Here is a 22,520-nt window from a genome sequence, read left to right on the forward strand (position 1 = left end):
CCTCTTCCCTCTTCCCCCTCTTCCCCATTCACTGCTTCCCTCCTACTGCCCTATGTTCCTCGCTCTTCCCTGTGTGTCAAATTTGCAGATTTTGGAATTGTTTCTTTGGATGTTTTTATGCTTGAGTTTTCGGGTAATTGGCTTGGAATTTGGTTTTACAAGAATCTGCAACGTATGAAATGAGGGTTTATTACTTATCGTTTATTGGGTGCATAGCTTTTAGAGGAAAAAGCATCTGGTTTTACAAGAACTGCAGCTCTCTGCTGTAGTTAACAGTACCATCTTTGCTGTAGTGAATAAGTAAAATGTCTATTATTATGGAAGAGGTGGAAGAAGAGGAAGAAGAGGAATATAAATCATCCGGAGAGGAAGAAGAGGAAGATGGTTACAAGATTGACGATGATGAACTAAATTTTAATGATTCTTGATGTTAATTTTGTTTTATTTTGTCATTTTTGCTATTGGATATGGACAATGTAGTTTGATACTTTAAATGGATGCATGTTTGATGTGTTATTTTAATTTTAGTTTAATTTTATTAATCATGACATATAATTTTTAAATTATAATATTCGGGATCGCCTAGCCTCGCTCGGATGAGTGCTAAGCGAGCATTTAGCGCCTCGGGCATTTTGGGACCATGGCTCCTTTTGGCGCCTATCATTTTTTACTACACTGGTCCTAATCTAGTTAGGACACCATCCTTTTAATCACTAGGAGAGAGTCCTAACTAGAGAGTCCTAACCTAGTTAGGACTCTACTCCTCAAGCTTATAAAACAAGAGGGGTGCTCCACTCTCGGATTATCCGAAGGCAAGGATTTTAATTTCGAATGATATTGCCCAGTTCGCCAGTAGATCGGTATGCGGACTGCTCGCTATTGGGCGGTACCGTCGATTGGGGCTGTTTCTGCCCCGTTACCACCCGAAAACTTGTTTGGTTCTTTGGTGGTGTCGTTGGGGCACTTGTGCATAAGGACGTTTGTACGCGGTGGACTGTATTGGACCCTTTGTGACGCAACTATTGAGAGCCTACGAAGTTATCTTTGCATATTGCATTCCATATAAGGTGTTTACTTAAATGTCTATTTGTGGGATCCCAAGTTTGCGTTTCAGAATAGTGACAACGATAAATTAACTTGTTTGGTTGATTAGCAATCACTGTAAATCAACTTGTCTTTGATTTTTTTTCCTTGACTATTTTGCCCCTTCTTTCCCCTTCATTTCTTAGTAGTTTTGTTTTTGTTTCTCGCTCATTCCATGTGTAATTGAACAATAATTGAGATTCTTATCTTTTATTTTTCAATTTATCCCTCTTGGGTTGCCTCCTAGTCCAGCAAGTACCATCAGATATTGCCCTCCACAGATTTTGTTAACATTGGCAATACTTTGCTTTTTCACTTCTTAGTTTCTGTTAGTTATCACTTGTGCTGCAAAGTTTCGCAAGATGTGCCAAGAAGAGAAATTACGAAGTGACAGCAAATGTAAGCTAATATATAGATAAAACATCATACCAAATGTCAAAACTTGTTTCATCATCAGTTGCTTTTGGAAAAATTATTTTATTTGGAAAACCAAAAATTAAAACTAAAAATTGTGTCCTCTTGTTTGCTAGAAAAAGTGATATTGCGTGAGTCTTTAATAATCACATAGTAGCTGTAAAAAAAAAAAATCACATAGTAGCTGTGAGTACAGATAATCTGGCATCATATGATGTCCTTTTTTATGTAATGCCCACATGCTCTTCAATAGGCATTTGTATTCGTCGCAACTTTCTGTTTTCTGGCAGATGATCCTTCCTGTTGCTGTGGAGGATGTAAAGCGGGAAGTAAAGATACTGCAAGCCCTGAAAGGCCATGAGAATGTTGTCAATTTTCATAATGCATATGAGGATGATTCCTATGTGTATATAGTCATGGAGTAAGTTTCTTTATCGTGATCTATTTAGTAGCATGGAATTATTGCAACACAACATTCAATTTCTCCCTATTCATTTTATGTCTCATGCCTTCCATTTATTCTTTTGAACACATTGTTACAAACTGGTCAACATAGATGGAAAAGTATCTTTCTCATCTTCTCTTAATAAAAAGGAATTAACATGTTGACTTACATATGGAGCATCATGAAAAATTACCAACTGCCAATTCTGATCTTCTGATATTTTTTCCTTCTTTTAATGTACCTGATGTTTTTTCTTTAAATTAAATGGTTATTTTTTTCTTAAGAAAATTGTCTACTTGTTTTTATCTTAATTGTTAAGACTTCAATCTTGTAATGAAAAAGACCAAGATTGCTGGTAACTTCTTCAATTAAAGGCTTTCATTTTGATGGTGAATTCAATGACAGATTAACATTCTGAAAAATTTAGATATAGTATCATAACTGATATTATTACTTTCATAGGTTTAATTTATACCTAAAGATTTTCACTTGCTAGAGTTCTGGGAACAGGAGTCTGATTCAACTTCTTTATCTGAACTTTCTTTTGAAATTTAAGATATTAGAGACAGTAATGTCAAGGCTAATTTGTTTGTAGTCAAACTTGTGACTGAGTTTGCTTTCTTCGATATTAATGTCATGTTTGTTTTCTTTTACTTCTTTATCAGGTTATGCGAGGGAGGTGAATTACTGGATCGGATATTGGCCAAGTAAGATTTCTTAGCATTTTTGGAGTTTTAGGATTACAGTGCCTCCATTGTATCTTCTTTGACAAATTGAGATACAATTGGTGTAAAATAAATCATCTATAGAATATTAGAATCTTTGAATTTATGTAACCTTGTGTCTTCTTTGATGTATTCATCTTGTGCTCGACGTACTAAACAATGTTTGCCATTTATAGAAAGGATAGTTGCTACACAAGTTTAAGGGCTTCTAATTTTGATATTTTCTTTACAGAAAGGATAGTCGCTACACTGAGAAAGATGCTGCAATAGTAGTAAGACAGATGCTTAAAGTTGCAGCTGAGTGTCATTTGCATGGTTTGGTACACCGAGATATGAAGCCTGAGGTAAATCTGAATAATTTAAACAGGCTTTCTGAAATACAGTTTTGAGTACCTACTGAAGTTGTCTTGATTTTTACTGTGAAATCCCTGTCTATATGCAGAACTTTCTTTTCAAATCAACTGAAGAGAACTCACCTCTGAAGGCAACAGATTTTGGCTTGTCTGATTTTATAGAGCCAGGTCTTTTTTATGAGTCTGATGAAATTTGGTAGGTTCAAATGATTTTCTTACACTAAAAGTTATCATAAATGTCTAAATGATAATATTTCGTTTAAAATTTTAAAATAGTTAATAATGACATGATACAGGGAAGAAATTCCATGCAATTGTTGGTAGTGCATATTACGTTGCACCAGAGGTATTAAAGCGGAAGTCTGGCCCTGAATCTGATGTTTGGAGCATAGGGGTCATCACTTATATTCTTCTTTGTGGAAGACATCCCTTTTGGGATAGAACTGAGGATGGAATATTTAGAGAGGTACATATGCATTTTGATTTGTCAAGTCATAATATAGAAATATGTTAATATTTCAACAGTTCATATGTTCTTTTTATTAAAACCTTAGTACTCTTGCTTCTTGCTTCAGAGAAGTGTTTTTATGTCACTCCTGAAGACTACAGGTAGCATGTTGTATTTCCTGCTCATGTGATTCTCATAATGACTGTAATGTCATGTCACCGAAATGATTCTAAAGCATGTTTCCTACTTTAAAGCATTATGATTAAAATTTTAGCTGGGCTTGTCAGATTACATTACTTGAAAATTTTCTTCTCTAAAGCATTACATTGGTGTCTGAGGTTTTTGGCCAATAATAAGCTTCCTAAATATTTGTATCTCTAATTCTTGTGTTTGGTTATCAAATTTCAAATTATTAAAATTGTCATTCTCAGAAGTCTTTTAGGTGTGGTCTACTGATGCCTGTGCAGATTATGTTTTGACCAATCTGTCTTGCAGTGTCTAAATTAGTTGTTATGATATGGAAAACATCTTTATTTTTTAACGGACTTGTAGGCATGACACAAGTTTTCTAGAGTTGTCAAAGAGAATTAATGTTGGTGCCTAATTCTTGATGAGTTACTTGTTTAAAGACTATTATGATATATTAGAATCTACAAATGTAGATTGTAGAAACAGAAAGTTGTTAAGTTTTCAACTTGTCCTATGTACTATCAAATCAATTTAAACAATTATAGATGCACATAACAAAATTTTGGTCCCTTGACAAATTGTATGCCGTGTTAAATGCCTTTTTTTCCTTTGATATATTTTGGTCAAATTTGAGTGGACTTTTAGCAAGCATCTTATTTTCCACAGAGCAGCTTAGAATTCTTGGTTAAATGAAAAAGAAACTCATGGTCCACTTAGTTGGTAATAATTCTATTTGTTATGCCTAATAAATCTCATTTTGTAGATCTAATGGAAACTGCCTCAGTTGATAAAGTAGTTCTTTATGATAGAAGATAGTATTAGGTCTATCTGGGAATAAGTAAAAGGTTATGTTTGTCCTTTTGCAGCATATAATTCTTTTCTCCATTTTTTCTGCATAAAACATATTTTTTCTTTTTCATTTTTTGCAGAAACTATAAGTATCCTTGTTGCTGGCTCGCAGGTGTTAAGGAACAAGCCTGATTTTCGTCGGAAACCATGGCCTAGCATAAGCAACAGTGCCAAGGACTTTGTTAAGAAGTTATTAGTAAAAGATCCTCATGTTAGACTCACTGCTGCTCAAGCTTTATGTACGTGTTTCACCTTGAGTTTCTCTAATTTTAGTGCTTCAGTACTGTTTGTCATGGCTTTTTAGTTTAAAATTATACATCACCGTTGATGTTTAATCTTGCTGCACATTCATTAAAATTTTCAACTGCAGTTCTTGTACACATTCTATCTCATCGTTATATGAAACCTCTAAATGATATTGTAATTTTGTTTTGTTCTCTTATAAATTGCTTTTATATCAATGTGCTTTATACAGCAAATCCATGGGTGAGAGAAGGGGGCAATGCATTAGAGATACCATTGGATATCTCTGTTCTATCAAACATGTGCCAGTTTGTAAAGTATAGCCGTCTAAAGCAGTTTGCTCTGAGGGTAAACTATTATGCAGATGGAGTTATATTTTGTATTATTTTCAAAAATTTCTTATAGAACCTAATTCATATTTTATGCAGGCGCTAGCAAGTACTCTTGATGAAGATGAGCTAGCAAATCTTAGGGATCAATTTCAAGCAATTGATGTTGATAAAAGTGGTTCAATAAGCCTTGATGAAATGAGACAAGTTAATATTCCTGAAACACTTTGTTTTATAAAGTTATAATTTTTAAGAATTGAAGTATGTTGTTGAAAATTGCTGTATAACTTCCCAATTATTTTTCCCTTTCCCTTTCATTTTGTTTATTATTTCATCCCTTAGATTATCGATACATGTGATTTGTTTACTGACTTTTGGACTACAAGTTCCATATCATTCATTATAAAAAAAGATGCATAGATAATTGATCCCATAATTGATTGACTTCATATACTAGTAAAACAAAGTGAGAGTGCATCTACTTCAAGATCTTGTCACTCTATTATACAAAATTGTGCACTGGTGTTTGTTCATCAATCTTCATAGAGTAGAGCTCAGTTAATTACCAGGTAATAAATCTATTCACTGTTATCGGCTATGATAGTACTGATAGTACTGATAAGTTGTAATTAACTTAGAATTTCTAGAAGTATTGGCCACTGCTTTCTGCTTTGTAGTAGTAAATACTAAATACTACACTTAATTACATCAATAAAAAGACATGCTTTGGTTTTTGTGTGATTCAATAGGAAAATCAGCATTCTGTTAAACAAGTTCTACAGCAAAGTGCCATAGAACTGCTTTTCTTTGTGTGAAATAATATATCAAAATTTCATATCAAATGGCTATGGAAGCATTCTTGATATCCACAGGTAAGTATATCAATGTTCATTTGAAGTTCAAATACTCGTTAATGTTATACCTTATCTAAGTCTTCTATGTGCTTCGATGTTTTGACAATATTGTGCAACAGACGAATAAGTCAAAATCAATGGAAAAAACATTTACCTGTTGATTGTAACCCAAGTTTTTGTGGCATTTGAGACCCTTGAGGTTTGAAGGCAAGATTTTAAATACTAATTGAATACTAGCTTAGACAATGCATCAAATTGTTTGGATAGTTAGATATCAAATAATATATAAATCTGTATCATTGGAAAAATAATAAAAAGCTGTGTACCTAATAATATCAAGCTAAATGCTTCACTACTAGTGCTTTATTAGATCATTAAATATTGGATCATATGTACTGATTTGATTGGTTTGATGCATATAAGATCAACAATATAAGCTATTTATTTATTAAGATGGTTAATGAAAAAATATAGAGATAAAAAAATATTTGCATATGATTTTTATTGATTTAGAGAAATCCTATGATAGAAATTCTAGAGATTTATTATAATGGATTTTAGAAAGGAAAGATATATCTACTAATTATATTAATATTATTAAGGATATGTATAATGATATAGTTACCAAGGTCTATCGTACCGAAGCGTACCGCCCGTATTGGACGGTATGTACCGGTCTGACAGGTTATTGGAACACGGACCGCCCGGTACCGCTACATGCTACAGTACTATACTGTAGCACTACTACAGTACTACAGTAGTAGTACTGTAGCACTGCTACGGTATAAAATAAAAAAAATCGGTACACCAGGTGAGCCTTGATGTACCGCCCGGTACACCGGTATCGTACTGTACCGAGCCTGGGTCGAAACGCCGGTACACTGCGGTACAGCAAACCTTGATAGTTACTAGTGTTAGAACCAAGGTTCGCCGTACCGTACCGTACCGACGTTTCAACTTGGGCTCGGTACCGGTACGGTACGGTATACCGCTCGGTACACCCAGGTGTACCGAGCGGTACACTCACGTGTACCGAGCACTGTACATGCTACAGTGTTACTGTACATTGCTACAGTACTCGGTACGGTACGGGGCGGTCCGCGTACCGCTGGCCTGTCGGACCGGTACGTACCTGGCGGTACAGTCGGTACGGCAAACCTTGGTTAGAACTATAGAAAGTGTATCTAGTAAGTTTCTTATTACTATCGGATTATATCAACAATTTGTATTAAGTCACTAGCTTTTCACATTGATAATGAATGAACTTACTAGTCATTCACAAGATAGACATCCCTGGTGTATGTTATTTGTTGAAAATATTATCTTAGTACATAAGAGCTTAAATAAAATTAATTAAAAACTTTAGTTATGAAGGCAATTCTTAGAAATTAAAGGTAGATTAAGGCTAAGACTGAATATATAAGATGTAATTTTAGTAATAATATGGGCTAGAAATTCTTTTAATTAAAATCTTTAGGTATCTTGGACCAATTATTCAATAAGATTATAATGATTAAAATGACAAGGAGCATTAGAAGTCTTGTGTGATCATTAGGTACCCTTTATGATTAAAAGAAAATATTTATAAGATAGTTGCTAGACCAACATTACTTTTTGGATCCGAGTGTCATACTTTTAAAAAACATGTATAAAAATTTATGTTTTGGAGATGAATTTCTAGGAATTATTAGGGAAGTGTTGTTGAAATGAATGTTGAGGAATTATTAGGAAGGATAGGAAAAAGTATTTTTATTTGTGAAATATTAGGTACCTCTTTAAAATAGGATAAAATAAGAGAGAATTGCTTAAAATGGTATGGACATATGCTTGGGAGACCTACATATATGGTAGTCAAAAGAGGTGAAATGATTAGGTACGAGGAATGCTAGAGGAATACCTAAAAAGACTTTAATAGAAACTACTTTATTTAAATGCTCTTAACTAAACACAATGTATGTTGTATCACCCAAAACGGTACGGTATGTGTGGTACATATTGGTCTGAGCATGGGTTGATACGTAGATCAACTCGTTTCGGTTGGTCCAATTAAAATAATAGAAAGTTTTTAAAATGATGGAGCCTTGTCCAAATCAGCATTATAAAAATAAAACAGATTAGGGCTTGCGAACGCTTGCCCTTTTCTTGTGTAAGATGTCGTCGCCTCGTTGTCGTTGCTTCGCCATTGCTGCTTCGATGCTTCCTTGCCATTGTTGCTGTAGTTTCGATTCTTCCGTTTCCTCGCCACTACTGCTTCGTTGTTGTTGTTGCTCTTTTCCTCTTATTTCTTCTTCTTTCTACACTTTTTTTTCTTCTTCCTTCTTCCATCTTCCTTCCTCCCTCCTCTGTTCCTCCACTGTCCTTTCCTCTTCTCCCTCTTTTTCTTCCTCACCGGACTCGGACTTGGTACATCGATATAGACTAGTATGTACCGGTTTGACAAATTGCCGAAATAGGTCCGGTACGCAAAAAGGCAATCCTTGACTAAACATATGGCTTTTTATAGATCTTAATGGTGGCAAAAAATAAATATAGTTGTCTCAAAATAGTTGGGACATATATGACCTTGTTGTTATTATTGTATATACCGGTTTGATTAGTTTTTTAGACCTGGTTAGTTGGTTATGGGAATGTTGAGCTTTAGTATGGGTTGGTAAATAGCCAATTAATTAGTAAGCTAAAGTCTAATGGAGTAGAATAATTATAGAGTGATCTTCCGTTGACCATGCATAGGCAAGAGGCTCGTGCATTAGCCACCCTTTAAAAGTATAGTGGAATAAAATATCAAGTTTAGTGTTGCCTTAAAAAAAGGGATTGATAGGATAAAACCAGTGATTTAAAAAGCGCTAGGCGCCAAGGTCCAAAAACGCCCGAGGCGCTAGGCGCTCGCCCGAGCGAAGCGAGGCGCTAAAATATAAAAATATATAATATAATTAATAAATATAATTATTTAAAATTTTAAATAAAAATATGCTATTAAATTAAGAAAATCTAAGATACAAAATCACAATGTCACATTAACAAAAAGTTTCAAAATTCAAAACATTAAAATTTTATATTAAAGTCATTCATCATAATCAATATTATCGTCATTTTCACACAAATCATCTTCATTGAATTCGTCTTCTTCCTCTTGTTCTTCGATTCCTTCCTCTTCATCAAGATATGTTTCATTCTCTATGTCTTCAACAATAGCAGAAGCCGAACTTGATGCTTTTGCACTCATTTTTCTCTTTGACATATGTTTTGTATATGTTTGTAATTCTCCAGCACCTGAAGCTCTTGCCACATCTCCCCACGTCAATCTATCATCTTCAAATACAAGCTCGTCTTCAGCATCTTGCAAATTAGCATCCATTTCTCCTACTAACCACTCATTTGAATCATCAATATCTTGCAATGAGATTGAATCAAATCTATTTTTCAAATCATAACGAGTCTTCAAAGCTTGATTATACTTTATGTAAACAAGATCGTGCAATCGTTGATGTTCTAACCGATTTCTTCTCTTCGAGTGAATCTGTCATGTCATATAATTTAAAAATATATTAATACATATATCTAAATAAATTAATTAAAATAAAAATATTTAGTAATACTTACATGCTCAAAGACACTCTAGTTTCGCTCACAACCCGAAGCACTACATGTCAAACTAAGTACTTTGACAGCAAATTTTTGTAAGTTTGGGGTGGAATTTCTAAATAGACTCCACCATTTAACTGCAAAATTTATGTTATTATTAGCAATAACATAGTAACATAATATATATGAAATTAATTATATCAAATTATTAATACCTGGAGAGGTAGTTGTCCTGGATCGAACGGCAATTGGAATTCCAAAAAGACCTTCAACATTTTTATATAAAGATAATTCATGAATAATCTTATCTTGAACCTCAATGCTGGGAACTAATCTTGCAACACACTGATATAACCCACCCAAAACTTCTGCATCAAATCCAACAGATTTAATCTTATAAAAGAATTCAGGGTTCAAATAATATCCTGTTGCATGTAAGGGACGATGAAGTTGACAATTCTATCTTTCGTCAATGATTGTAAAAATTTTCTCATATTTTTCTTCATTTTCATTAAAAGATCTTTTAATCGTCTCCTTTGCTCTATCCATAGCCTCGTAAATATATCTCATTGCAGGCTTATTTTCATTATCCACCAACCGAAGGACTCGAACAAGAGGGCCCATTACCTTTAATATTTCTCAGAGTATGTTTTTGACGATGCACGCTCTGTAATATCAAGAATGAAGTAGCAAATCGGGTAACACCATGTCTCATTAATTCTTTATTCCCTGTAAATTCTCTCATCATATTCAAAGCCCCAATGTGATTATAAAGAAATCCAACAACAAAAATTGCCCTTTCTAAGGTTTTCTTGATTTCTAAGATCTTTCCAATATCTTTCAACATTAAATCAATACAATGTGCTGCACATGGAGTCCAATACAAGTGTTGTCTTTTTTATTCAAGCAATTTATCCATTGTCGGTTATGATTTGAACGATATTTTGTTCTCCAATTTCTTCCACGAAATTGTCAAGTAAATCATATATCTTGTCTCCAGATTTTACAAAAGATGAAGCATCTATTGACTTCACAAACATAGTCCCTAAAGAACAATTAATCATAAAATTAATTATACTCTTGCGCCTCCTGTCAGTCCAAACATCTGACATAATAGAGCAACTATATGTTGCCCATGATTCTTTATGACCTTTTAGTAAGTCATTTGTATAATTCAACTCTTTTTGCAGCAATGGAACTCGCATCTCATAATAACTTGGAGGTTTGAATCCTGCACCATATCTTCCAATAGCTTCAATCATATCCTTAAAACTGTCTAAACGAGTTGTACTAAGGGGAAGACCAGCCTGATAGAAGAAGCGAGCAATGTACTGAATTGTTCTTCCTCTTATTTCTTTATCACAACCATCACTTATATTTGTTTGTCTCAATTTTGAGCCTCCTGCTTGCCCTTGTTGTTTCTGGGATTCTTGAAGCATATATAGATCCATCGGTCCTTTTCTACCTTTCTTAGTACTCATAACTTCTTTTCCCTTTTTGTCGTATACTCTTTTTTCACTTGAGTTAATATTCGTAGAATAATCTTCTTCTTCATCTCTGCTACAGTGCATTGCTACAGTGCTACAGTGCACTGCTACAGTCGGACCGGTACAGGGCGGTCTACGTACCGCTGGCCTGTCGGACCGGTATGTACCACCCGTACCGGGCGGTACGATTCGGTATGGCAGACCTTGGATAAAACTAACTCTTATCTAAATGCCTCTTTCCTACTTGGCCCCCTCACCGTGACTACTGGTTGCTTTGATATCACTTGTCACTATTGGTTTGACATGAAACAAACTCATTGACTTGATGAGCCTACAACCATGTGACTTAAAATTCTTAAGTTGAAGTTAATGGTATGTAGAGGCTTATCTAGCCATATTATTTTGATATGGGACTATTTGGGGTATTGTATCAAATATTTCAATCTGTGGATAAACTAGACTTTGTTCATAACCCACTTTTGTTGTGATTTTAACTGTAGCATATTGTGGTGCTTATGAACTTATGTAATTGTTTTTTCTTCAAATGAAGCATTAGATTGGTGCAAAGAAATAAGCATGTGCTTAGGAAGGAAGATTTAAGGCTGAAACTCCTCTGTCAATGCACTGTACTGGTCAACAATTTTAAGCACTAGTTCCTTGTTCTATGTTATATTTGCTCCTCCGTGTGTACATCTCCTATTTGTGGACTATAATGGCTTGGTTGGGTAGCATTTATATCTTTTAACATATATCCTTAGTTTACATTCTCTATCCTCACTCATGACCCTTGTATTCTTTTTTTCAATTTATTTACCTTGATGTTCTCCCTTTTTGCTACTGTGAACGTATGTGTGCATTGTGAAAATGATGTGGTACTTCTCTTTGGCTTTGGGATTTAATTTAAAATTGTATACAGTTTTATTTTTCACACTAAATTCCTAATGATGTTTGTTTTGACAGGCACTTGCCAAGGATGTTCCTTGGAGATTAAAGGGACCACGTGTTCTGGAGATTCTTCAAGCTGTAAGTTTGTTTGTTTAAATTCTCATATGGTGCTGTTTGCAAGCTCCCCTATTTCCTTAATTATATCCATTTCACATGGATATGATTCTGTCATCTCCTACTCTTTCTGATCATACTATTTGGCGAATGTTCTGTGAAATAATGCATATAATTAGTCTTGACGTTCCTTCGTTCATGGTGCACTATAGTTGCATACTTGCTGTAGTTCGGTTTTACAATATGTTACTTTGAAAATCTGGAAAAATGTGTTAAATTTATTTAATAGAAACACAAAAATGGATTAATTTTCTTTTACACATTATTTGCATAAAATATTTGGCATCCTTTTATTTGCCATATTTATGAGTTATTCAATAATCTAAACCATTCGACCTATTATTTCTTCCATCTACATATGTCAACCATGAGAGTTAATTTTATCATAGAAATTTACATTCATGACCTTAATCTTTCATTTGCTGTGTAAAAAGAAAGATGCTTTCCTCTATCTATTTTTCTTTATAAAATAGTTGGTCTTAGTGTTATGAAAGATTGATCATTTTATGATCTAGGTGAACAAATTTTTAGTCTTTAGAATAAAACCTCTATGCTTGCAAGGGTAAAATTTGAGTTTTACATTATCTCCCTTGTTCACTAGGCTGCTCTTTTTTATCTGTTTGTGCCTTCCAAGCTTTGATAAAAGACTTTCCCCTATTGCCTAACCCTCAATTTTCTTTGTATAATATTTTCATAAAATCATAAGTCACATTTAAATGATCTAAAGGTTAAGATGGATACTAGTAAGCAAAATAAGACAATCACATGCTCCAACTCCAACCGCAGCTTATGAACCCAGTTCAAACACATGTAAAGAACCTAACATTGCTATCAATCATAGTCTTGAAACTTACACATTCATCAATGTGTTTTACTGATCAAGACAAAAATAGGTTCTTGAATAGAACCGAAATGGATGTAAATCAATCAAAGAAACAATTTGTCAACTTTAGTTGATTTTTTTTAATGTAAACATGACTTGGGAATCCTAACATGTGAAACATTGTTTCTGATGTTAAATATAAAATCAGAATTTATTTGTCAATAAATTATTTGAACATATTTCAACAACATATATGATATAACCATGTAAACATCATAGTTTGGTCTCGTGATATGAATTATGATTTTTAGATTCAAAAGGATTTTCCAACAATTAAAGTTCACATTTCTTTTGAAGAGATAGACCCTCATCAAAGTATGATTCATCTTGTTTATGTCATTTTGTTACTCCTTGGTCTATTTATTTTGTTTTAGTTTGGATGAAGGTAAAACATTCTTCTCAACTAAGATTGTGGCCAAGAAAACCCCAAATACTGTGAGGGCTTCTGGTTGTCTAGGCCTTTCAGTTGCTGGCGGTTTCAGATCCTTCTGCATAAGCACAATGCCTATGCCTAAAATCATAAAGCTATACATAATATGATCATTAGATTTGAGGGTTATCTTGGATGACCAGAAAATTTGTGTATCTCCTTTCTAGTAAAGTTCCTTGCTCACACTTCTGCATAATATATAGGCAGGCTAATGCATTCTTTCTCATATAGCTTATTAAGCAGGACTCTAACATGTCACCTTGTCTGTGATTATGAGAAGCAATGGAAATAGTTGAGATCTATAATTTGTCTTGTTGAAATTATTATACACTTATGTAGTAAAGATATTTATCACTTCATTTTTTAAAATTCCACTTTTATATGCTAATGGTATTAAGAAGATTCAAGATTTTGTTCAGTGCTTCAGATCCATGAATTTTGATAGCCATTTAATTTTAATGCATTTAAGTGTCTCTGCTTCAGTATTATATATTTAATTTTGTGATGATGAATGGACTGCTAATGTTACTCTGCAGGTTGATAGCAATACCGACGGACTTGTTGACTTCACTGAATTTGTTGCAGCAACTTTGCATGTGCATCAGATGGAGTAACATGATTCTGAGAAATGGCATTTACATTGTAAAGCTGCTTTTGATAAATTTGATGTGGATGGAGATGGATATATTACACCAGAGGAACTTAGAATGGTAAATTTTGGTTGTATAGTCCTTATTTAGAGTTCCATAGAGTGCTCCAGCAACATAGTTCTTCGTCGAGCAATCTTGTCCTAGTTGTTGGGTTCTTGGGTTACCTATTCACTTTGAAGAGCTTTCAATTTCAAATAATTTTAGGGGTGGTCCTTAAGTGGTTCGCCTAGAAATTGTGTAGGTTGGGGGATCATCCCCTCTGTTGTTATGCAAAAGAACGAAAAACAATTATATATATATTTGTATGGTTCCATCTTCATGCATCTTAATGTTGAAGAATTATGCCAAAATATAATAGTTTGTCAATATCTGCCACCATAAAATTTTTAACTCTAGAAAAAAAAATTTTCTATACCTTATGAAACTTCCTCCTAAATAGAAGTCAGTCTACTTATTGACCAAGAATTGGACCAGTATTTTAGTCAGAAACAACTTCTAATTGGCTATTGTGTTTCATTTGCAGCATACAGGGTTGAGGGGTTCTACCGAACCATTACTAGAGGAAGCTGATATTGACAAAGACGGAAAGATTAGCTTGTCTGAATTCCGTAAGTTACTAAGAACTGCAAGCATGAGTTCCAATGTTCCTAGTCCATCTGGTATAAGGAATCCTCAGAAGTTCTAACTCCCACTGGGTAGAGGAAAAAGATTGGCAGGAGTCATAAACATTACCATTTCTATAATGTTCTTGCCAAAAATTCTGAGGCTCATTATCAAGAACCATATGAGATGGTTTTCTTCTCAGCATGGGTGAAGTCTTCAAGTTGCTAGTGAGAGATGAAAGGATCATTGGTAAAAGGAACTGCAAGAAAGCATTAATGGCCCGATGTAGTAATTTCGTGTCTTGCATGGTACATTATGTGCTTAAGTTGAAGGGTCTCCTCCATCTTTCATCACGAATGAATGTGTTGTGTGTATCCTATTGCAAGTTGTTCCTACTGGCATTTATCCAAAGGAGAAGCAACACGGGTGGAATGTGATTCACCCACAAATAATTATTTCTAAAGAGTTTAGGAGATAATGCAGATGATGGCTTGATTGGATTATCAAAACTAGTGAATGCAGACAAAATAATGAGCCTTATCCATCCATCAAAATTCTGAGTATCATAAAATTTGACTAGAATTAGATTTTTTTTTTTTTTTTTAACAATGGGTAAGTGGTGAAAGGGAATTTGATATCAGGATATTGACTTAATCTGTCAAAACTTTTAAAGCCTTTGCTAGCTAAGGTAGCTAACATCTTCTGAAAAAAAATATTAACGAAAATTCCAAGCTAGTTAGCTCGCCTACGATTTGAAGACGGGATTTGTCTTGAGTTGGATTTGCTTCAAGGATTTTTATGTTGGACATACTAGTGTCCAGTCCGCAGACATCTTCCATTAGCATCCCGTGGAATGTAGCCTTTTCTTCTCCCGTGAGCGTAATTACATTCTTTACTCTTTCAAACTCTCATGACTTACGCAGTAAAAGATGACCAGTTTAAAAGATGTATACGTATTTATTATTTCCAAATAATTAGCTGTTTAGATGACCCTTGATAAAAATAATGCTTTGAAGCAGCTCACGATCCAACCTAATTACAATGCTGGATATCCACATGATCCACATCCACGATTCCAACTCGGTGAGTCAGGATAACAAGATAAGCCAACGTGGCACTCGTAACCCTTCTCTCCCGTTTATCCTCTCTATCCAATGTTCTACGAAGCACAGCAGGATGGCTTGTTCTTCGCTGCTTGCTGCACCCACCTCCCTTTCCTCAAGACCTGCAGCCTCTCCATCTCCATCCCTCGTTGCCACCATAGCCAATGCGGTTCCGGGCAGCAGCCAAGCCGTAAGCCGCCGGGAGCTCGCCGTGATCCTGTCGTCCTCGGTGGCGCTGCTGCTCGTCCCGGTGCCCCCATCGGCGTTCGCGGCCTCGGACGAGGAGTACGTTAGGGAGACGGCAGATATGATCGGGAAGCTGCGGATCACTATCGGCATGGACAAGAAAGACGCCAACGTGGCCGCGGCCGTGGCGGAGCTGCGGGAGGCGTCCAACTCATGGGTGGCCAAGTACCGGAGGGAGAAGGCGCTGCTGGGGCGGGCCTCCTTTAGAGACATGTACTCCGCTCTCAATGCCGTCTCCGGCCACTACATCAGCTTCGGCCCCACGTCGCCCATCCCCGCCAAGCGCAAGACCCGCATCTTGGAAGAGGTGGACGCCGCCGAGAAGGCTCTTATCCGGGGGAGGTAGGCTAACCAAAAGAAGGAACAAGAAGGAAGCTACCCTCTTAAATCCTATCTCCTCTCTTGGGATGCTGTTCTCCTTCGACTGAAATGCACTGCACTGTATTCGGGTTACTTGTGCTGATGATGTACTTAAAACTCATCTGATGCTGAAAGCTGTGGATTTCAATTGCTGATGTCTTTTATTTTACTGGAACAACGTAATTTGCATTGATGTTATAACCATTCTCTCGCTCTTGCTAGTGACTGTTGTTCCGAAATCCAGAATCTATTGCGGTTGTCACAATTAATCAATTAAAAAAATATATATAAAAGATGAGAATGAGTAGACAAAAGTAATTTTCATGTCATTTTATCGAATAATAAGCTGTTAATCATATGTGGCTCGTAATTTAATAAATAAAATATTTTAAAATTTATGATTGAATTCTAATCAAATATCTAATTATTAATATTTATGTAAATCTAAATATTAAATATTGATACAGATGAAAAGAATATTCAAAGATACCTTTTTAAACATTTTCTCCTCCTTTTATGCATTCCGTCTTCTTGCCTAAAAATAGGCAGAGCCTAACTTCATCGATAACAATCGTCAGAGAGGAATTGGATATAAGCGGAGACGAAGTTGACATCTTTTTCTCAAACAAATTTCTATCATTGGTATAATTGTTTTTCACATTATAGTTATTTTTTAACAATTGATATGATATCAGAATCATAAGTTAATGAAATCTATTTAGTTTATGTAATAAAAAAAATTGAGATCTATGTATGTGATTAAATTTATTTATCATTTAATCATTTGAATCACATCGTAAAATAGTCATGTAAAAAGATTTATTTATTTTTATTAGATATGTTTATTATCATCTTCGCTTGGGAAAAGATATTTTCTATTCCGATTTTGGTGTTCGCATCATAGGATCTATTGATTTAGTAGCGTTGCTGCGGGCGGCGGCCCTATTGTGGGCGGTTGTTACTGCACGCGACAGGACTGTCAAGAGCCGCGGTCTGCCTTGGTCGTCGGCCTTGCCGCGTGCAGCGGTTGCGCTGGCGGCAGCGCTGCGTGCACCGACTACTGCTGTGGGCAACGGCGGATGCGACAGCCCTGTTGAGGGCGGCCGCTTCCGACGGCCCTCCCGGGGTGCGCTGCTGACTGCGGACGGCGGTGCTGCGTTGACGGCACGCGCGGAGGGTGAAGTAGGCCTGCACAGCGCAGGCAGGTGACGGACGACGACAGCTAGCAAAAGTTGCGGGCTTGCTCGCGGTGGTCCAAAGTCCTGTGATGGTCGGCTGGCAGCGCCAATCCGCCGGCGATGGTGCGTAAGAGTTGAGACTCGCGCGTGGGAATCGCACTAGGGCTGCGGTAGCGGTTGGGAGAAAAGTGGGTTCAGTTTCCGCCCGGTTAAGGTCAATTTTACCCTTCGGAATCAATTAATTTCAATCTATATCCTTAGTTTCAATTTTGTCCTTCAAAATTAACAATTTTTTATCTATATCCTTAATGACAAAATTCCAATCTTACCCTTATTAAATTTTTTGTTTTCGATCGATATTATCTAATTTTGAAGTATGTCCTTAATGACAAAATTGGAATCTGACCCTTATGAATAGTTTATTTTCTGTCAATATCCTTTGTTTATATTTTTGCCCTTCAGATTTAGCATCATTCTTCCATAGCCATAATTCATCAACAATAATATAAATTATGTCATAAAAAATTTGATAAATAATTTTATCAAAATTAAAGAAAAATAAATTATAGATATTTTAGTTTTATTTTTATTATTATTAGCCATGTAACATAATTTATTATTGTTTAATTTGATTATTTATATTATTTAGAAATTATTATTATTATTATTATTACTATTATTATTATAGATATTTATGCAGTTATTAAATATATGAGTATAAAAGAAATTTATGAAATACTATTTAGTTTCACACGAAAGCCTTTTGTTTATTCTTGATTACTTGATTGTGCTTATTAATATTTATATTCAATTATTATTATGATATTTTATTGAATAAATTTTACATAATAATAGTATTAAAAAAAATAAGTGAATATTATTTATAGTTTATATTTCTAAATTATGTTTGATTGGTAGTTATCAAAGTGACATTAGATTATAAACTTTTGAGATATAAATTAAATAAATAATTTATTATTTATTTTATATTTTTATTAATCTTATAGTCAATAAAATGGTCTAAATTAATAAAATTATATTAAAAAAATAATATTTATAATAATACTCATAATTAAGATATTTAGATAATTTCAAGGATAGTATTTTTTAATTAATTATATGATGAGGAAGGATATTATTGTTTGAATAACCAGGCATATTAGGGTTATATTCCTAAAGGTAACATCACGAAGACATATGGATTTCTTGATAATTGTGATATTAAGTGAATATTAAATATATCAATATTCATTGAAAGGAGAAATATTTATAATATAAATAGTTCATTATAACTCGATAACTCAAAAAAAAAATATTTATAATTTTAGTAATTCTTCTTTAGCATGTGTAGTTTACATTAGATGTATTGGATCTTAATACTTGGGAAAGATCTAATAAGCTTAGTCTGATATTCTAAAAATGATAATTGTAAATAATATGAAGATTTGATTATCATTGATAAATAGCGTTGTGAAATACTTAAAGACTATTGAAGAACGTTTCAAAATTATTAATAAATCATTATCTAGCACTATGATGAAGGAGTTGACTATAGCTCAATATGATGGTACTAAAAAACTAGAGATCATATCTTTATATGGCTAATAAATTTGACAAGCTTAATTCCTTAGTCATGAATGTTGGCTAAGTCTTTTCTTATATAATTTATTCCTAATTCTTTTCATTCATAATTTGGGTTGTTTAAGATCCACTATAATATGGAACTTGAATGAGTTAATAAGTATATGTAGCAATAGGAATTAAGATTGAAGCACAAAAAGGCTCATGATGTTTTAACTATTTCTCAAAGACTTGGTAACAAGAAAAGGTCAAAGAAGTTTGTTAGGTTTAAAAATTTTGCTTAGACTTAAGAAAAAAAAGTCTTTATAATAAAGTATCAACTTTTTTTTTTTTTTTTGGTAAGAAAGGATATACGAAGGACTACACTAAATGTAAAGCTTAGTTTGAAAAATGAGGTAAAATATTTACCTTTGTACATTTTGAATTAAGCATTACTAAAATCCCTTCTAATGCTTGGTGGATAGATTTTGGTACTTCAACTCATATTATTAATAACTTGTAGGGATTTTTGTTAACCCAAAAACCAAAAGAACATTATATTATTTTAAAATGAAAGTGATAGCAGTGGGTGTTAGGATCTTAATGGCACTAGGGAGGAGTTGAATTAGTGTTATAGCAAATTTGAACTGATTTCAAAGTTTGATCGATAAATCCATATTGAAAATATAATTAATTAAGAATGTGAGTAAAGGTTGTGAGTAAAATAAATGAGTAAACAACAACAAATCATAAGGAAGAAAAGGATTGCAAACCAATTTATAGTGGTTTGATCTTCCCGACTTATGTCTATTCCCAATTCCTCTTCCGTCGAGGCCATCGGTTTTCATTACCGATCTTATTTCTAACAAGTGAAGATCAACTATCCTTGTTACAGATTTTCTGCTTTTAATAGGCTTTGGAGAGAACATTCATAATCTTTCTTTTATAAAATCTCTTACCTTCTATAACTTAGAATCTCCTCTAATCTCAAGGAGGAAGAGACTCAAATAATGTTGAAAGAGATAGTCTACAATACTTTTGTACTTAGGAATTAGTGCTCCATCCATCAAGCATGAGAAAAGTATTTATTGGGCAAAAGGCTACAAGAATGGAGGAAAAAAATTTTAAATTCCAAAAATTTTGGGGTACTAGCGGTACTATTACTATAATGAGGCCATGAATGAAGGCTTTGGTGGTATTACCATAGGCTAAGGTAATACCATCGCCGCCCTAGGTGGTACTACCATAAAAAAAATACAAACAATAATTTTCGGTTAACTCAAGCGGTACTACTACCTGGGCTTGGCGGTATCGCTACTTAGGCATACTTTAGGTTATCGATTTAGCTTCTAATAGACCTAATTCGATCTTGGTTTGAGCCCAATGGGTTCCTTGACAAGTTGGCATGGTTTTCGCCCAATACCAACTTAATTTGACCCTAAAAGACCTCGATCAAGATTTTAAAAATCAACCACATATCTAGCACAATTATGAAGTTTTTAGCATATTATACATGTTGGGAATGTTAGGAAAAGAGTCGGCACTAAGAGGGGGGAGGGTGAATTAGTGAAGTAGTAAAAATTACGTCGATTCAAAATTTCATTACGATTAAATCCATTTCTGACGAAAAAATATTTCATAAAGGTATTAACTTTTAAAGCGTACGGAAGAGCGCAGTCGATGTAAAGCAAGTAAAGTGGTTTGCAGTAAAGTAAATTGCACAAGAAAAATGCAAACCAGATTTTTATAGTGGTTCGGTCGTCGTGACCTATATCCACTTTGCCGATTCCTCTTCTATCGAGGCCATCAGCATCCACTATCGGTCTTCTTTTAATGGGTGAAGACCAACTACCCTTTTACACCCCTCTTCTCCTTTTCACAGGTTTATGAAACAACCTTTTACAACCCTCTTTTACAGGGTATCCCTCTCACACCTCCCTTAGAACTCTCTCTAAGCTTTAGGAGGAGGGAACTCAACTTTCTAAGGTTTATAACTTTAGAATCACAGGGTTTTGCTCAATATTTCTTGCTTATCTATGTAGGAATAGCTGGGGTATTTATAGGCCCCAAATGGATTCAAATTTGGAGCCCTAAACCCTTGAAATTTTAGGGTACGGGCGGTACCATAGCTTGCACTAGGTGGTACCATCGCCTGCAGCCTGACATTGGGCGGTACCATCACCCAGACTAGCGGTACCACCGCCTAGACAGTCTCGGAGACTGAGTCTGGGTGGTACCACTGCCCAAACTAGCGGTACCACCGCCTGACATAGTCTCAGAGATTGTGCCACGACGATTTGACCTGTTTGGTCACTGTTTCGGCCTCTCTTGGCCCAACACAGCCAAAACTTGGCCCAACTATCCCCTAATTTTGTTGGACCAATTCTAATCCCTATTATATGCTAACTATGAATTTTAAGACATTTACTAAGTTAAACAAAGTTGTAAGTCTAGGTTTCTTCTAGCAAGCTTCCAGCGATCTTCCAATGAACTTCCGATGATCTCTCGGTAATGTTCCAGTGGACTCCCGCAAGCTCTTGGACTTCATGATGATCCTTTTGGCGAGTTCCGACGAGCTTCTTTAGCAAGCTCTGGGACTTCTCGATCAATTCTAACAGAACTTCTAACGAACGTTCGGAATTCTGATGAACTCTCGAACTCCCAACAAAATCGTGTTCTTGACTCTGGGACTTTATTTTGCTTTATGCCTTGCTATCATAGTTATTCCTGCACATATAAAAATGCACTTCAATCTATACAATTATTACTAAGCATGAATCATGTAGTCCGTCATGTCATTGGTCCATCAACGCTTTGTTTGATTCTTCGGTGCATTGTCATCTCTTATGACCTATTGCCCAATCAGCTAGTTAACCTCTGCAACTCTGATATCCTTAGCGCAATATCCGCTCTTCTTGGCCCGATGCCCGAATCCATGGCCCAAAGCCTTCTGTCGATATGTCGACCGATCATCCAGCCCGACGTCCAATCTTTTGACATGTTTTCCTTTGGCCTAACATGATTCTTCCTGCTTTAATTGTTTCTCTCTGATCGAAGCATCCTGCATCACTCAAAACATAGATCAAATCATAAATACTATCAATTGGTTTCATCATCAAAATCCAAGATTTAACAATCTCCCCCTTTTCGATGATGACAACCAATTGATGACGGAGTTAACCTTAACTCCCGGAGTTTAAATAAACCCCCCTATCAATATGCCATATTGATAGAACCTTGAATTCAAGTCATTGCAAATTTTATCATGAATATTTGCAATACATCATCATGCATAACATGATCAGATTTCTCCCCCTTTGTCATCAACAAAAAGGAGAAGTTCCAACTCTCAAGTGTTTGTGATATAAGTTCAAATCATTGCATGAAAAACATAATATCAAGTTTTATCATCATGCAATTTGTAAGCTAGAAAATTTAGCAAGTGTT

At 34.9% G+C, this 22,520-nt stretch overlaps 2 protein-coding genes across 3 annotated transcripts in view; both read left to right on the forward strand.

Moving 5' to 3' along the window:
* LOC103968571 (calcium-dependent protein kinase 4) overlaps nt 1-15,005 on the forward strand; it is a 48,700-nt gene extending 33,695 nt beyond the window's left edge. The window contains exons 2-12 of one of the 2 annotated variants that reach the window (XR_010496675.1): nt 1,788-1,918; nt 2,608-2,649; nt 2,900-3,011; nt 3,110-3,188; nt 3,317-3,486; nt 4,619-4,745; nt 4,982-5,097; nt 5,178-5,285; nt 11,962-12,024; nt 13,910-14,083; nt 14,547-15,005. Coding sequence is in view for 1 of the 2 variants with exons in the window: in XM_065151815.1 (XP_065007887.1) it covers nt 1,788-1,918; nt 2,608-2,649; nt 2,900-3,011; nt 3,110-3,188; nt 3,317-3,486; nt 4,619-4,745; nt 4,982-5,097; nt 5,178-5,285; nt 11,962-12,024; nt 13,910-13,987 (1,026 nt within the window). In the remaining variant the exon portion in view is untranslated. Of the gene's footprint in view, nt 1-1,787; nt 1,919-2,607; nt 2,650-2,899; nt 3,012-3,109; nt 3,189-3,316; nt 3,487-4,618; nt 4,746-4,981; nt 5,098-5,177; nt 5,286-11,961; nt 12,025-13,909; nt 14,337-14,546 lie in introns of those variants that run through there. The other variant, XM_065151815.1, reaches the window with a different exon arrangement.
* Nucleotides 15,006-15,757: 752 nt separating this feature from the next.
* On the forward strand, nt 15,758-16,490 carry LOC103968578 (photosystem II repair protein PSB27-H1, chloroplastic-like). Its single transcript, XM_009381844.3, has one exon. The coding sequence runs from the start codon at nt 15,803-15,805 to the stop codon at nt 16,319-16,321; it is 519 nt and encodes a 172-aa protein (XP_009380119.2). The 5' UTR covers nt 15,758-15,802; the 3' UTR covers nt 16,322-16,490.
* Nucleotides 16,491-22,520: the final 6,030 nt, after the last annotated feature.

This window comes from Musa acuminata, chromosome BXJ3-5 (assembly GCF_036884655.1).
Source record: "Musa acuminata AAA Group cultivar baxijiao chromosome BXJ3-5, Cavendish_Baxijiao_AAA, whole genome shotgun sequence".
Classification (NCBI taxonomy): Eukaryota; Viridiplantae; Streptophyta; class Magnoliopsida; order Zingiberales; family Musaceae; genus Musa; species Musa acuminata.

What these genes read in the sequence shown, in the direction of transcription:
- LOC103968578 (XM_009381844.3), top strand. Translation starts at nt 15,803, where the DNA reads ATGGCTTGTTCTTCGCTGCTTGCTGCACCCACCTCCCTTTCCTCAAGA.